Source organism: Saccostrea cucullata, unplaced genomic scaffold (genome assembly GCF_032062105.1).
Source record: "Saccostrea cucullata isolate Sc308-1 unplaced genomic scaffold, CSIRO_AGI_Scuc_v1 ctg13251, whole genome shotgun sequence".
NCBI lineage: Eukaryota > Metazoa > Mollusca > Bivalvia > Ostreida > Ostreidae > Saccostrea > Saccostrea cuccullata.
The window spans coordinates 1-17,859 of record NW_026920901.1 but is presented as its reverse complement, the minus strand read 5'-3'; the positions used below and the strand labels follow the sequence as shown (position 1 = coordinate 17,859).

The following is a 17,859-nucleotide window of genomic DNA, read 5'->3' as shown; positions in this document are numbered from 1 at the left end:
AAAATAAACAACACTCAAATGCCTTCTAACAAACCTGTGAAATTCCAGTAAGACTACTGCAGAATTCTGTTAGTCGTGGGTTAAGAACAGGTTTACAGTATTCATGAAATTCATCAACCTTTAAAATAAAAAGAAAAAAGGAATTAATGTTGACATTTGCAATCATATGCATAATAGCAAATCAAAATCACCTGCTACAAAGCTAAAATCTTCATTTCTTGTTCCTAAGAACAACTACATGTACTGTTAACCAACTTTTTCCATGTGTGAGAAATTTTTGTGAGTTTTGTGAGAGCCTTGTCATCAAGAAAATTTCTCGCCGCAAACAGGTACTTAAAGTCTCTATATTCTTATTAATAGACTGATCCAAAAAAGGCTTGATAGTGAATATTAATCTTCGCAAACTAGTTAAACCCCCCCCCCCCAACCAAAAATAAGTCGTGGCAAATAAAAGTTGGTTCACAGTATAATAATATCCCATTGTCTTTTAGGTCATATGGTCTGGGTTGTACTGTCTCATAGTTGCTGTAAAATTGTAAATCACTTTTTATTTGTGAGATCTTTATTTTTAAGTGAGACAGTGTGCTCACAAACATTTTGCTTGCCTATGAACATTTGCCCCTAATTCAACAGTATGCCCTTACTATTTCTCTGGTGTGGCAGTCTACTAAAACTGCTGGGAATTCAATTATCTCATGGGTGTAATTGTAGTTGTTCTCTTGGCATGTAGCTTCGAAGTCGATGACAATTACATAATCATATGTACATTCCACTGGAGGCTTAATTTTAGCTTTCATCAATTTCCTCTGCTTGAAATGCATTTTCAGTCTTTTTTGTAATATGTCTTTGGAACCTCTAAAATAAAGACCACATTGTCAATTAAGTCCAAGGTTAATTAATATAATAACATAGACAACATTTCAGTAAAATAAGGACATGCTACGAATATGCAGCATTGTCAGTAAGAATTGAAAGAGAGGAAGAAAGGAAAAGAATAGGAGAATCTGGATTAGACCTTCCACCATGTTACACGCACAACATGTACAAAGAAATTAATCATGCTAAATTTAATCTTGCTAACTTTAGATATTTCTTCCCTTTTAGAGTGTCCTCATTTCCAGTACTAAGCCAAATCAATGATAAATTGTACAATGCTCAGTTAACCTTAGACTTTCAGTAAGGAGTGCCATTTTCGGCACTATGTAATTAGTGTCTGTCAATGGCATAGATTCTCATTGGTTAAGAAATGAATAACATCTGGAACTTCAAATTGTTGTTGACAATGATGCAATGACTTTTAAAAGCCCAACCGCTTTGCCATAAGACATATTGTTATTCCATATTCGATACACTCATTGACATTTGCACAAACTTGTCCTGCCAGTGTGTATATTTCAACAGTGAATGATAGCTGTGTAAATTTCAGATGTTAATTAATAATTATGTAACTTCGAGAATGTACTATTTCCCTTTTCATGACATTTTTTATGGCTTCATAAAATTTTGATTGGGTGGGGCTACAGCTTTCATATTTCACAGGTGTATTCTTAGTGACAAGGCCTTGCTTACAGTACCACCAAATTGAACCTTTTGACCTTGACCTTTGGATTTGACCCACCTTGGCCATTACTTCTGAACAGTTAGCAGGTTAGTGCTAGGGCTTTCATACTTCATTGTGACTAGACGTTTATAAAAATTTGGACCTTTCAACCCTGACCTTAGAGTTTGGCCCTTTTTTAAAAACTGTAAAGTTGGCCATAACTTTGGAACAGTTCCCAGTACTAGGGCTTTAATATTTCACAGATGTATTCCTTGTGAGACATGTGAGAAGACCTTCACACAATTTTGACCTTGACGTTTGACTTCCTTAAAGAAACTTTGAACAACCCTCAATGTAAACTCCATGCTTAGGCATCAGAATATCACATACACATCTTGTTTTGATATCTGCAGATTGCTTTAAATAACAAACACTCATAGTCTGATGATTTTTTTTTTTACAATGACTGCTTTCTAAACTGACACAATGAAAAATAACATATATACCTTGCATCAAGTTTTAATTCAGCTAACTTGTCCTGTAGTTCCTTCACCGACATGCGATTAATCTCTCCATTTATTGCTGATAACTTTTTGTACACAGGGTCTACTTCTCCTCCCTCATCCCTCTTTGCTTTCAATCTATGAATTTTCTTATGAGTTTCTCCACCCTGTATTTTGAAATGAGAAAATCATTATTCATTAATTTGTGGATTAAACTTAGAAATTATTTATAATTTAATGATGATTGACTAGTTCAAGTTATCAAAATTCAACAGACTTCTTTAGATACAAGGAGTATACCCTCTGCAAAAACAATTATTTAATTCCCTTTCTATTGTCGGCTAAGTTGCATTTGCCATATAAAACACACAGTATACAAAAATATCCTCCCTAACCAGCACTGTAATTGGAAAACATTTATGGTCATGGAAGTGATGATTTCTAACTATGTGAAGAGCAGAAGCATATCCCTGAATTGCACTGAAAGTCTGGAGAGACTTGAGATTTTAAAAGATTTCTGAATTTGTATGCAATCAGAGGTCAAAATTTTTGGCTATTTATCATAATTAATGGTTAGAAACTGACTTTCACCCTTTAAAATACTTGTAAAATTCTTACACTCATGGTTATTTTGTTGTGGCCATTTGTAGCCATGGATCATGATCATGTTAATATGAAACATTAAGTTCTGAAAATGTAAATGATAATGATTTTGTACCCATATAGTACTTTCTGTACCTTAATTATGAATGAAAAAAATCAAATAATAGTTACTCAGGAAATAGTCTTAATAAGCATGATAAGTAACCAGATTGTACATGCTGTATCAGGTTGTAACCAGGCTACATTTTTCAATGGTTTTATATCAATTAGCGCATGCAAGCACTGCAAGCTCAACAATGTCTCAAAACCATTGAAAGTGTTTAATTTTTCTAAAATATTTTTTTAAAAATCAGATCATTTAAAAGTTAAACCTCCCATTGAAAGTAATTTCTGAAAATATCAGGTCTTTACTAGAAATATCAGGTCATTCAAAATATCAGGTCAACAAGTTTTTGTAAGAACACCTTGATACAAAGAAAAAATTCTCAGTGATATTTACTAAAAGTGTATTTTAGTATAGTATCATCAATAATTGTCTCCCAAAAATCGATACAGAATGTTTAAATTGATAATTTTATGTGATATTATTTCATCAGGTCAAAATATCAGGTGTTTAGTATGTTCCCATGTCTTGATCTTGTGGACTTGCACAAGTGACTGGAACAAACCTTATAGTCTGTTGCGATATCGCTTTTCGCTTCTTCAGCCGATGACATTATCAGATCTATTTTCTGGAACGAATAAATATTGATATACATGATAAAGGACCATAATCAAGGCAAATTGACTACGGTGCCCACAATAAATGGTAACTTGCTGTCTATTGAATGCCGCTTATATCCTTTTAAAAATATTCACTCATTCATTTAATCCTGAGATTTTTCAGTTAATAGTGTGAAATATAATATTTCTTCCATAATTCATGAAATCGTTATATACTAACTGTGGTTCTTTTAAAAATAATACATTCTAATTTTTTTAAGGTATTAAGCGATAATCATAATTTTATAAAAAGAACTGAAAACAAATTTACGGAAAATCATTAAACTAAAAAAAAACTTCATTTGCTACTGGGAAAGGCCATCATTTATTTTTGTTTTTCTTAACACATAAATTATAATTCAATTTTAGGATAGATTGATAAAGCATTTCATAAACGTCGTGAATAATGTGAATTTTTTCCAATTATGTCCGAATAAGAATTTTTATCAACTTTCACATAACTGGCAAAAATGGTTCTGGAAAGCACAGTTGTCTGGTAAGTTTTGTGGACTTTTGGGCATTTATTTTGTTTTTGTTGATGTTGCTTAATCTGAGGTTTCGATCTAAATGTTCAAAAGACAACATAATATACATACATAGAAATATTGGATCAGAAATGGACAAAAAGTAAGACGTGTGACCGTTGTATCAGTGTCATGAGTAAGCTAAATTGAGTGATAAACAATGCATCATAAGGAAAATACCAGATTATTCCAATTACCGAAATGCCCCTGATTTACCGAAATGCCCCTGGAAATTACCGAAATGCCCCCTAAAACTACCGAAATGCCCCTTTAAAACTTAAATACGTTGGTTTTTATGAAAGGTAGTGAGTTAAAGCCATATACAGGTTGGGCACACACCGCCAAATGGTCATTTAACCCCCGTTTGGTGGTCATTCGCCCATATCGGCGTCTTTATTAACCACCAAATGGGAGAGAAAAATCGTTTTGTTCAGTTCTCTGGAATGACGTGAAATGGCGCATAATTTCAACTCACGGGGAATAAAATATAGATATTTATCTGTACTCTGAACGAAAAAAATTAAAATTTCAACGCGGACTTTTTTGCGCAGTGTCGTTCAAATAATTGACAAAATCGTCACCTATGTAAACAAATGTAATGTTTCTCTGTTTTAACTTTAAAAGAAAAATTCCCTCCGTCTCGCGCGTAGTTGAGCCTATCAATCGTGTTGATCACTTCATATTTCTGTCATCCGGGCAACCGATCAATTATCTAAACCAATCAAAAATGACGATCTTTTCCAAACTTGGGTCAAAAGACTGAATTAACTACGGAGGCCCATAAGTGTTCATTTTCAAAAAGTAAAATGAGAGGAAGGGTAAGAATTCGCTTTTATTTAGTTTATTTCGTAAGCAATGGCTTTATTCTTTATAAAAATGCGATATGCAGTGAATTCATGCTAAAATAATCACTCGAAAACCATAATCTTGGAATAAAAACAGGAATAATTGCAAATGTCACTTTGTAAATCTTTTATTCAAAAACATTTAATAAATATAGTAGATACAACATAGATATGCATACTAAACCACAAAGGGTCGCACAAAAATTGTAACTTCATCCTAAAAGAAAATAAAGAATAAATGTTACATTAAAATGTAGGAAAAATGAATATTATAGCACTAAGTGCCCACCATACGAATAAGATTCGAGGAGCTCGTGTTTAATGGGATTTTATACAGATTTGCATAGACGCAGATCGAAAGATCGTTTGAAAAGCTACTTCTAGAGACTAACACCTCTTGCTTAACTGTATTTTGTACCGAACTATACACAACAAAATAATTTTTTGTATTGTTTGAGCTAATAGTTCGGCCGTCACGAACAGCTGTGGGTTTCGTTTTTACGAAGTTCCACAGAAATTCCACATGGAAAATTGACTAAATTGTATTAAATGTGCGATGAATATGTTAATTAAAATTCCTCAATGCCTAAGTAAATGCGCTTTTGCTTTATTTCAATGAAAATTGGATTTGAATAAAAAAGACCACCATTTGGTAGGTTAAAAAGACGCCGATATGGGCGATTGACCACCGAACGGGGGTTAAATGACCATTTGGGGTGTGTGCCCAACCTGATATATGGCGTAACTGATCAAAAAAATATATTTTTGAAAAATACAAAATTAAGTAAAGAAATATAGTTAATACATTTAAATTAAGACTTTTCATACAATTCTGAACATGGAGAACACCTCGTTTCATCTAATAATACGATTTTATCTTCTCTTTATTGTGTTATTTAAATCTTTTGTATTTTCTTCCGAGTCGGAGAAAATTCCGAAAACCCAAACTAAATTGTGATATCTTTACAACGCAATTGACTTAGATTTTGTAATTTATGGAAAAGTTCTATCTTTATAAAAAGTAATGATACAAATAATAACTTCTTATAATTTTAGTCTTAAAATTTTCATTGTACATATGCCATATATGGCTTTAATTATACATATTTTTAAAAAATTGAATAAAAAAATTATTTACAAATGTGTTTTTTTTTTCTTTCAAAAGGTTCGTTTATCTAATATCTAAGAGAGATAACTCTTTAGTAGTATCTGTATTCATATTAGCAGAATTATTTTTATCTTGATGATGTCGATTTACATGCTGAATAATTTGAATTAATTAATTAAAAATTTTAAGTTTAATATGCTATAAGCATTTGATAGCTTTGTTTATTTGGTGTATAAAGAACTATATGCGGTATTAACCAACATTTGCCCCCCAAAATCAAACTTTGATGGAGTAATATTTAATTAAATACTTAAACATAAGTAATGACGTCATATGTACGTAATGACGTCACAAATATGACGCAAATTTCAGTTTTTTATGAATTTTGCAGAAAAATGTACATATTTCGTCGATATTTTAAATAAAAGTCACCAAGCGCATATGTGTTCAGGATTAATATTTTGATATAATGTGTAGAATGATAATATCAATGAAATATGTCAATATTGTTCCTGAACACACATGCGCTCTATAAATTCTAAAGCTTAAATTGTTGAAATTTTGTCCATTTTGTCCTCTTTCTGAAAAAGGATATAAAATCGGACTAGTTTGTGACGTCATAAAAACAGAAATTGTGAATACACTGCTCTAGAACTATAATATTTTCTGTTAACTTATATTTCTCGTACAATTTATTGAATTCAGCACATTTCAGGAAGTTTTCAAAATTTGACTTTTGTGGGGGCAAACATATGCAATATACCGCATGTAGTTCTTTTACAACGCTGAGCCCCAGGGGTTAAGTCTCCCACTGCGTACCGTTATCCATTCAAAAATTTGCCGACATTATTGCTATTTAAGAGAAAGAGTACGACTTTTCAAAGCACTGGACAGGTAAGTTTTTTTTTTTATTTTGTAGCTGGTAGTAAGCCCTAAATATGTATGAAAAGAAAAAAAAAAAACATTCATTTTTAACAATAAGAGGGATCATAAAATAACGGACAGTTTTGTTACTCAGTAACATGCTTCCCGCTGAGACAATGTTGCAAGAGTTATCACTCTTAGAGGTCACAAATATTTGAGCCAATCAAACACTTATTTTTAACATTTGTGTTCAAAAAATACAGTTTCGTTAATAAAATTTATCATAAATTATCATAAAATGACTATTAGAATATAATTCAAGGGGCATTTCGGTAGTTTTAGGGGGTATTTCGGTAATTCCCAGGTGATTTTAAATCAGGTACATTTTAATTCGGGTTACCCGGAAAATACATATATTTTAACGTGCTCATCCATGAATTTTTTTTGTTTGTTACATTTTTTGGTTCTTTGAAGATGAATATTGACCACTGTCAACCACTAAATTAGTTTTTCTGATAAATTGCTCCCCGTGATACTTTACAATATACATATTAAATGTCATCAAACATGAATAGCCATATCTGGTATTGGAATGTCAGTTTCAAAAACTTTCCATCACAGGTGAATGGCCAAATAGCCTTTTTTAAGTTTATATGACCTTTAAGGAGGGAGAAATTTGGTTGTCATACAGGTTTGTTTGCCAGTGACCAGCTCAGTTAGTCAGTGGGTAGAGCACCTGACTGGAAATTTAAGGGAGAGCGGGCCTTGGTTTTGAATCCCAGTCTGGTCCATCACATTTTTTGCCTCTCCTGTTATCAAAGTATCATGATTATGTCAGCATTAAATATATTAGATATATGATAATTGATTGATAATTTATAGATACCATGCAGCATGCTTATGAGGGAGGAAAAACTTATAATAAAAAAATAATACCCTTAGGCCAAAATTAAAAATAGCTTTGTTTCCCCTAATGCAGACCGACCCAATTAAATCGCGCCGACTGAAAAGATTTTTTTAATAAGTTGATTCAAAAAATTTTTATTGTTAACCAAGTTTTATAACATACACTTTCATAAAATTCAGTTTTTATCAGAATGGCCGATATTGTTCTATTGTGATTTTCATTGCATTTGTTGGAAACAAAATGGCGCCCAGATGTGGTTCTTCATATAACAGCGGCAACGTCTCAATCTTTTGCCTTTAGCTGATTAGAATTCTTCACTTTTGAAACAATTCGATAAAATTTACCATGACTAATTAAGAGTGTTTCGGAGGTGTCTTGGCGTCTCCATGTGAGTGACTAAATTTTTAAACAACAAACATTTCTGTTGAATTTTTAAAAGGTACGAAATACATGGTAAGGCTCACCTAGTATAGACACTATTCATTTTCACTGTATTTTATTTAATTTGAGTTTTGATCTAATAACCAGTTCATTTATGTCTGCACATTCATCCTGATAAATATAATTCAGATATTCTTTCTTCAAGCCTTTAATTATGGGTTAAACTTTGTGACTATGACAGGGTTGTGGTTAACCACTCGCCCACTCGCCAATGCGATTAAAATTTCAAGTGGGCGATGAAGAAATGAAAATTTGATCGCCCACTTGGCGAGCGTCTTGTTCCCGGAACATGACCGTGCTTTGTTTGTATTTTTATAATCCACTTCCTTTTTTCATAATTAACACTACGCTAACCATGACTTTTGGTGTAGTGTGCAAACAGAGATGTATTATACGTCTCTGGTGCAAACTATTACATTTGTATATGATACAAGCACTTGCGTGACCTAGACGTATGCCCTAGAGTGAAACAGAGATGTATAATAGCTTTTATACGTCTCTGAGTGAAACCAATAATGTGGTGGTTTATTGATGGGGTCAAAAAAACCCAAAAACGTACTGCACAATAAGTGTTATATATACAAAAAGAAAAGCAGCATTTTCAAATATTTTGTTGATGATGTGTGTGGGCCCATAAATCACATTGTGGGCCCCTAAACTTTGAAATAAGGGGCCCACATGGCTCCTAGGATGTAAATGGTTATCCATACTGTACTACACTGTATATAGCATTTTTATCATTTGTAGATTCGGATGGGTTGCATTAAAATAAAATATTGTTTACATACTCTTTCCAAATAGTTTTGAAATCATGATTCAGCTTCCTGAGATGTCCAGTTTATTCTTCATTAATTAGAAATTGGTTGTTTCTTTGCTTTTAATCCCTTCGAGGTTTGTTGGGACGACATTTGAACATTTAGACGTACTCAGCACTTTTTGCCGTGACTTTTGGAGCTTAGGGGATCTATTTTGAGCCAGCATCTTCTGCGACACTGGACATAATTTTTTATGGCCCCTTTCGAAGGACCGTTTTCAACGTTCCTCATTGCGTGAGATTTGAGCATGCGATTTAAAATTAGCCACTTACTTATTAACTCTAAAGCAAAATGCTCCAGAACAACTGCAAATCTCATGGCCCTCAAAAAAGTACATTGATCGTCTATAAGCTCTGAAGGTTGATGAAAGGTTTGAAAAAATATACTCGGATGACCGGTCTTTGCATATTTGATAATTTGGTCTTTTTTTATTTGAATTATATAAATGTACTAGCATGAGATATTTCACAAGTTCAACTGATTAACAGTTGTGAATAAATTAATCATGAATTTTGCTTTTAAACGGCATATGTATAATACTTAGCATTTTGTTCACGAATCACTTTTCTTATTTATAAAAGTAATTTTCCATGAAATTTTAGAATGTATTTTCAAAGCTGCTGTCAAAAAAAAATTGTTTACCTACCTACCGACCCAACATGAGAATTTAGGGTCGGGTTAGGGGAAACAAAGATATTTTTAACTCCGGCCTTAGGATGCAGCTAAAAAGTGTCGCAGCGAATTGAAGGTTTTTACAATGCTTGGATCTAAGGCTCTCTGGTTTGTCAGTTCAGATTCAACCAGAGAGCTACAGTTCTGCAGCTAATTTTAAATGATGATTATAGACTTTTTAGTTGTGCATTGACAAAAAGAGTCTGATAGTTTCAAAAAAGTTGTTCGCAAAGTTCCTTTATCATGTTTATGATTTACCGAGAAAACTATAATAAAAAAAGTCATAAAGAAATAAGAATCTTTAATTATTATTGCCTTTTCTTTCACAGTGTTGATAGCAGTGATTATATGAGAAATGGAGACTTTGTTCCAACACGATTTCAAGCTCAGCAAGATGCTGTCAATCTTGTGTGCCACTCCAAAACCCGCTCCAACCCTGAAAATAATGTTGGACTAATTTCTATGGGGAGGTACATGTTTATATTTGTTGATGAATTTCAAAGAATATTTAACTCTCTGACTGTGATTGATGTATGTATGAACTTAATGATCATTGTACTAGGTTCAAACATGCATGTCTTGTATAATTTTTCCAGGGAAAAATTGACTAAACTGAATCATGTTCATAAGTCACATTTTTAAAATTCAATTCATGCTTTTAAGCGAGTTTTTACGAAGGAAATGCCCTAGTAATTCAATAACCATGATAACAGACTTGATGAAAATGTGATTCAAACTGAGAACAGATTTTATAGTGCATATGAACATAATGAAACTGACAATAAAACCACAATGAATCAATACTGCAGTGAACTGTTTCACTCCCAATAATTTTGTATTTAAAGTACAATTGAGATTTTAAATCCTGATCATATTGATGAAGTTAAAATTATGGTTTGTTTTTCAGTTCTGTAGATGTCTTGGTTACCTTGACAACAGATGTAGGCCGTCTTCTAAGTAAACTGCATCAAGTGCAACCCAAAGGCAACATAAAGTTCAACACTGGAGTCAAAGTTGCTCATGTAATTATTTAATTAATAAGTACAGTAAAACTTGTTTAGTACGAGCAAGGATATTGCGAATTTGCGGATATAGCAAAATTATCTTGGATCCCCAGCTATATAAATTTAATGAATTCCATAAACGGATATAACAAATTACGGAATCCGATATAATAAAGTAATTTCATAGGTCCCAGTTACTTTGTTTTACTGTATCTAGTATTTAACAATAGGTCTTAAATTAAAAGTAATGCCATCAACAAATGCACATCAAATGCCACTTATCAAATGATTTTTTTAATGTTAAATATAAGAAATTATGTCCTATTGTAACTTGCACAAACAAGTAATGCCTGTTCATCTGATGTCTTTATTATGTCCTATTGTAGCTTGCACTAAAACACAGACAAGGAAGGAATCACAAGATGAGAATCGTGGTCTTTGTTGGCAGCCCTATTGAGGATGATGAAAAAGAGGTAAGAGTAATGCCACAGTGGTCATTGTACATGTCATGTTGTATATCAAGAGACATCTTCAAACCCATCAGATGAGCACTGTGCACAAAGTGCCATTTTTGAAAAAAAAAAATTATTTGTCCTCTCCAGATCAACTAAATTGTCCTGGCTATAAATATTTTTTGTGTTCAGGATGCTTTTTGTTTTACTTAGTTCTGAATTTCTCTCATCAAGTTTATATATATATATAGGAACTTTACTGTGATATTTCAGAGGTTTTCAGTGTCTTTACATTCATTTTCAGATGGTGAAACTGGCAAAGAAACTCAAGAAAGAAAAAGTCAACATTGACATTATTAATTTTGGTGAAGAGGTAAAAGTCTTTTATGGAAACCAGACCAGACATTTAGTTCACAGGCATTATTTAATCAAAACTCATTTGTTGTTCAAAGTATTGTAGTATTTTTCTTTAAATATTATATGAAACGGTATACACTTAATTTACAAATATTAAGTGTGACATTCAATTAATTTTAATTGTGCATTACATATCTTGTTTTGCATTGATTTTAAACAAATTCTCAAAATTAAAGTTATTTCTACATATATTGTGCATTTTTTTCAGCAATTAAATACAGATAAGCTGACAACATTTATCAATACCATCAATGGAAAAGATGGTAACAGGTAGGCAGACTTTACTTCATTGTATGTATACTCATAGCTGAAACTTCCCAATCTATTGAATTTACAGAGCTGTGTATCAATTTTTCTGATTTCTCAGTTTATCCCCTCTTCATCCTACATATCTGTACAGTCGTCGTCTCATAGGGTAGAAGTTTATATTTTAAGTCTATCCTCTCTTAATCGTGCATATTTGTACAATCATAGAGTAGAGATTTCTAGTTTAAGTCTGTTTTCTCTTAATCCTGCATTTATATATGTGCAGTCATCATGGTCATAGTTTTAGAGGTTTCTTCTTTAACATGTTTAAGTGCCGAAAGAAAGTATTTTTACTTCAAACATGCAGACAGGATTACATGTTGTTAAGTGCATGGTTTGAAAAAGATCACATTTATTTCTTAAAAAATGAATTTTTGCGGTTTTCTTAGCTGTTTTTTACTTTAATGTTGACGTTTACAGCTGTTATTAAGTATATAGTAAAATAAATGTTGACGTTTACAGCTGTTGTATATAGTAATATAAATGTTGATCTTTACAGCTGTTGTATATAGTACTGTAAACCAACTTTTATTCGTGAGCAAGAAATATCTGCGAGTTTTGCGACTTACTTTAAATCGCGAATATTAATCACTGCGAACCATTTATTCAACATGTTTATAAAGAATATTTCCTCAGTCGCGAAAAATAATCATCGAGAATTGATATCAAACTGACGAATCGCAAATTAAAGATGTTGGTTTACAGTTATATAGATGTTGACATTTACAGCTGTCATCTAGTAACGGTCCCCCGGACCCTCTGCTGTTGTATATATAATATAGATGTTGACATTTACAGCTGTCATTTGGTGACGGTCCTCTCAGGCCCTATGCTGTTGTATATAGTAATATAACTGTTGATATTTACAGCTGTCATTTGGTGACGGTCCCCCCGGGCCCTATGCTGTCCGAGGCTCTGATGAACTCCCCCGTCCTGGTGGGAGAGGATGGCTCCGGAGCCGGACTCTCGGCTGTCGGATTCGAATTTGGAGTGGATCCAAACGAAGATCCAGAATTAGCACTGGTGAGAGGACTTGTACAAAATCATACAAATTCTTAATTTTAGATCGGTGGGAAATCGTTTCTTGACATTTTTTTTGAAAGATTGCACTGAAAATGTTAAAATAAAATGTGCAGAGGTGAATACCACATACCAGTAAATACAAGACAAGAAAAAAAGAAAATCAAATGACAAGCTTTCTTGGATTTGTATTTTTCTGCAACTTTGCAATTATTATCCATTTATAATAAAATTGAAGAATTATTATTTATAATAAATTAAAAGTTAAGTCTCATACTAAATGATAAAGATTTTGTAGATATTATGGAGAAGTAGACTAAATGTTGAACATTTTGTAGGCATTACATGTATCCATGTGAATGTTTTGTAGGCATTACGTGTCTCCATGGAGGAGCAGAGAGCCAGACAGGAGGACGAAGCTAAGAAGGCTAATCCGGCCGCTCCAACTGAATCCGCATCTCAGCCGACAGAAGCAGGAGGTAAACACTAACATTATCCATCATTACATTGTATGTGGTACAATTTAGTATATTTAAAGAAAAACTGTTTAAGCATTTGATATTTGTAACCATTAATGAGTTGTAGCAGTGACATGTAAGGGGAGCTGGTGAAATGGAAGTTGTGACTGTAAAAATAAGCATTAACTCTTGCAAATTACAAATAAAAAGACAGGTGTTTCCATTCTAATGAAAAAGTGCAAGCTTTTTTTTGTTTTATGTGTGTAAAAATAATTTTTTGAAAGTTTTGTGATAAGAATTACGTCATGTGGTTTTGCGTTGTACAAATATGGCGTCACAGAAGTTTTCCATGTAATAAATGCTTGTTTAACTGTCTCAAGCTGCATTGCATTAGCCAATCAGTATGAATTTTACAAAACAGTGACATTAGAATTTCTCTCTATAAAGCCGGAACGCAGACCTCTTCCTTAGCTTCTCTGTATCTGCATTCCAGCCAGAAATAAAATTAAATTCATTTTGTTGATTATAAAGGGAACAATGAGGAAGCTATGTTGGAGCAGGCCTTGGCGATGTCTGTACAGCAGGAGACTGGAGATCAGCCTACACCCAGTGTACCAGACTTTGGTTCAATGACGGAGGAGGAACAGATAGCGTACGCCATGCAGATGTCACTGTCAAACTCCGGTAAAATTTAATGGCTTCTGACTTATATGAAAAAATGGGCAAAACTAATATCCAATTGATATGATGAATTCAAACTTCGGTAAAATTTTATGTCTTCCAATTTACACGAAATGAGCAAAACTTTCAAACTCTGGTCGAATTTAATGGCTTCTTACTTACACAAAATGAGCAAAACTCATGTAATGAATGTGATGAATTACAAAAAAATTTAATTTTATCCAGTGATGAACATTTCCATTGATATAGTAACATAAACCAGCATTTGAGAATAAAATTAACACAATCAAAGTGGGGTTGGTTGTTATTTGGAATATTGAGTTATCAACAAGAAAATGCTTTAAATTTTTCAAATAAATATCAAATTAATTTTTTTCCTTTGATTATTTTAGCTGCCCAGACAACTGAAAATACCCCAGCCCCTATGGATGTCGATAGCGAAGAAAAATCAGCTGATGATAAAAAAGCAGTATGTTAACATTGATAATATATGCTCTACTCAACTCATACATGTAACACTGTGTAATGCAAATGAAAGTTGTAAAATTATGATAATTTTCATGAGTAGTAGATATCAAATATTGCCACCAATTACAACATATCATTAAATTGGACATGCAAAGCTTAAGGCATGCCAAGTGGTTGTGGCTGCATTAGCCATGTTATAACAGCTTGCTCATTTGAATCATGGTTGATTGACCTTTTGACCTTTACCAAGATTTTAATTTTTTTTTCCCATTATTTAATCTCATCTGTTGTTTTCTATTTGACCACAACAGGCGGATGAGGACTACTCGGATGTGATGAATGACCCCGCCTTCCTCCAACAGGTGTTAGAAAACCTCCCCGGGGTAGACCCCCACGACGAAGCCATACAAAGTGCCGTTAGTTCTATGACAAAAGATGGAAGTAAAAAAGACGATCAAAATAAGAAAGATTCTAAATAGACATCTGTTTAGTACAATCCCATATCCTTCTCTGTATTGTCATTTTTTGTGAGGCTAAAGAGCAGTCATTTGTTCATAATACTTGTATATTTGACATTTGAATAATTTTCATTAAAATATTGAAAGTTAGAAAATGAAAATTGTCTTAATGTATATATATTTATTTATTTAAACTATGCCTCTGAGGCTGCATTCTGATTTTAAAAATCAGATCATTGTTAATATGCTTTGAAATTCTGCTGTGCGAAGCAGCCATCAGAATTTAGGAGCGTTGCAAAGATCTGATTTAAGGTTCATTGATACTCGGATAAGAGAAATAACTCTTAATGACATAAATTTCTATTATTCTTTTATAGATTTGCCAAGTTGAAGTGTCTTTTCTGTCAATTTTGCCCCGCAAGCTATGCTATATTGTTTGTATTATAACCTTTAATAGTGAGACAAAGTTTTCAGAAATTGTAGCAAATTGTGGTCACTACTGTTATATAATGTTAAGGAAAACATACACATAAGAATTATATTTTCCTGTCAGAGCACCTTGTCTCATGAAATACATGTAAGAACACGAAAAAGTTCTCATAAAGAAAAGGCGATTTACAGTAGCTGCCAGAAGATGGATTCCCTTGTCAAATTAAAGAGGCTGAACAGGATGATGCTGATTTTGTTTCAATCACAAATACATGTACTAGATCAGTAATACATTTTAATATGAAGTACCTGGTATATGACAAATGAAAATATGTGAGGATAGTAAGGCCTTTTTACTACTAAATTTAACATGGCAACACAGTCCTGTCATAAGTGAAGAATTTTCCGGAGTCCTCTACAGTTAATGAATCTACGACTTTTAACAAACAGTTAACAGAGTATTCAGTGGTGAATAAATTGGGCACGTTTTTATGATAAGGTCTAGATAAGTCCGTATCTACTGTGCCGGGATGAAGTGACACACAGATGATTCTCTTCCGGCCTCGTCCAAATTCTATACCGAGGTTTTTGGTGGCCATATTGAGGGCTGCCTTGGACATTCTGTAGCTGTACCAACCTCCAAGACCTGAGGAAATAAAGAATTGTATCAATTTATACAACATAACTGGGTGGTAGGCATGTTGTGATAGTATCAACATAGTATAGTTTGATACATATGTATCAACATATGAAGTCAGATGTAAAAGCCTGAAGTAGGAAAAGTATCAACATTGTAATATAATTATGTTATTTCAATCTACAAAGAACATCATATTATTTCATAGATGCATGCTTTGAATAATCATAATAATGTATTTTTCGAGGAAGCTCCGAATTATATTACCATTATCTGTGATGGAGCCGACTTTGGCAGACATATTGGCGATGACGCCACAGTGGGCAGCCTTGGGGTCAGAGGACAAGGTACCAAACTGACCACTGCCATTCAGCAGCAGTGGACTGAACATCTTAGCCATCATCAAAGGACCAACTGCATTCGTGTGCAGCGTGCGAAGCAAATCCTGAAAAAGTCTTAAAGGTGTTACAAGTATCGTACAAAAAGTGTTCATTGATTATTCTTTTCATAAACAAGGATTATTTTAATTCCACTTACATATCTGCAATATATACCCTTCATAGGCATGGGAACCGGGGGGGGGGGGGGGTACCTTTTTTTTCCAAAGATACACTTAGTATATAAACATTGAACATTGCTGCGTAGTTTTAGCCCCCCCCCCCCCCACCACCACCCCACACACACTTTCCACAGACAAATTGCAGTGTATGTAGGTTTAAAATTGGGAAAGTGGTGCTGTTTTGGAATAATTTTGCTACTGAAGTTCGAACCCTCCCCCACCCCTACCCCTCTTCCCCACAAAAAGGATTTTCGTGTTTGGACAATGGACATTTCCTTTTCTTTTTCTTTCTTCTTTCTTTCTTTCTTTTTTTTTTTTTTTTGCTTGTCAAGTTTTTTTTTTTTGGAGATCTAAAATTTTTTTCTTACACTTAGTCTCCCCCCCCCGTGTTAATTTGCTTCCGACGCCAATGCCCTTTCAAAAGAGACAGAATAAAAAAAGAAAAGAGGAAGAGGTAAAAAAAAAGTTTAAGGCTATCAGATCCTTATTAAATCTTAACTCTTAAACTCTTAAATTATTATTTAATTACTTTAAAAAGTATCGACATGAAGCTTGAAATTGAAAAGGAGATGGGTGAACATGACGAGTGAAAAGCCTATAGTGCAACAAAATAGGCTCATGACACTTTTGGGTGACGTACTACACAAAACAACTAGTGCTAATTGTAACGGGAACCGTTACAGATGTTCCCCAAACGCTCCCCAACTCCCTTTTAGTTCCATATTCCCTGTAATATACTATTTGTGAAAGCATTCAGTCCAAAATTATTAAAAATCACTCATTCAAGTGTATTTCTAATTTCATTCGTTCCAAATGCACGCACGTGCGTGCACGTGCATGATGACCATACCTTCTTGTAGGAGTCCCTTATATTTATTTATGTTCTGAATCCCATCCTGTTTGGTTGAAAAACAAGGGAGTTATAGCCATTTCAAGTGTCAGCCAATCAGATTGCAGCACACGTGCATGCGCGTGATTTCATGATCATTTTTCTACATGGCATTGTAGGATATCCTAATGAATGATTATGTTTTAAATTTCAAAGCATTTCGTCAAAAAACAAAGGAGATATAGTCATTTAAAGTTTCAGCCAATCAGATCGCAGCACACGTGCATGCGCGTAATTTCTTGAAATTTTTTGTATATCATATTGCAGGGCATCCTAATGTATGACTATGTTTTAAATTTCAAAGCATTTCGTCAAAAAACAAAGGAGATATAGTCATTTAAAGTTTCAGCCAATCAGATCGCAGCACACGTGCATGCGCGTAATTTCTTGAAATTTTTTGTATATCATATTGCAGGGCATCCTAATGTATGACTATGTTTTAAATTTCAAAGCATTTCGACAAAAAACAAAGGCGATATGTCAATTAAAGTGTACCA

The 17,859-nt window shown here is 33.4% G+C and overlaps 3 protein-coding genes across 3 annotated transcripts; 1 reads left to right on the top strand and 2 right to left on the bottom strand.

The window, feature by feature from the left end:
• Positions 1-34: 34 nt before the first annotated feature.
• On the bottom strand, positions 35-2,230 carry LOC134258623 (3'-5' exoribonuclease 1-like; the record flags this gene model as incomplete). Its single annotated transcript, XM_062741174.1, has 3 exons — positions 2,047-2,230; positions 645-855; positions 35-118 (listed from the first exon to the last, which is right to left on the bottom strand). Coding segments are annotated over exons 1-3 (348 nt in total), but the record flags the coding sequence as incomplete, so codon positions are not given.
• Positions 2,231-3,813: 1,583 nt separating this feature from the next.
• Positions 3,814-15,009, top strand: LOC134258622 (26S proteasome non-ATPase regulatory subunit 4-like). The gene is made up of 11 exons (XM_062741172.1): positions 3,814-3,904; positions 9,914-10,054; positions 10,492-10,606; positions 10,975-11,061; positions 11,345-11,413; positions 11,666-11,727; positions 12,633-12,786; positions 13,154-13,262; positions 13,773-13,925; positions 14,315-14,391; positions 14,702-15,009. Exons 1-11 carry the CDS (start codon positions 3,879-3,881, stop codon positions 14,867-14,869), a joined length of 1,161 nt encoding a protein of 386 aa, XP_062597156.1. The 5' UTR covers positions 3,814-3,878; the 3' UTR covers positions 14,870-15,009.
• A 545-nt stretch (positions 15,010-15,554) lies between these two features.
• Positions 15,555-16,359, bottom strand: LOC134258621 (C-signal-like; the record flags this gene model as incomplete). Its single annotated transcript, XM_062741171.1, has 2 exons — positions 15,555-15,923; positions 16,182-16,359. Coding segments are annotated over 2 exons (459 nt in total), but the record flags the coding sequence as incomplete, so codon positions are not given.
• Between the last annotated feature and the right edge of the window lie 1,500 nt (positions 16,360-17,859).

Coding starts and splice junctions, on each gene's coding strand:
- LOC134258622 (XM_062741172.1), top strand. CDS start 3,879: ATGGTTCTGGAAAGCACAGTTGTCTG. Junction 11,414..11,665: donor TTATTAATTTTGGTGAAGAG/GTAAAAGTCTTT, acceptor CATTTTTTTCAG/CAATTAAATACAGATAAGCT. Junction 14,392..14,701: donor CAGCTGATGATAAAAAAGCA/GTATGTTAACAT, acceptor TGACCACAACAG/GCGGATGAGGACTACTCGGA.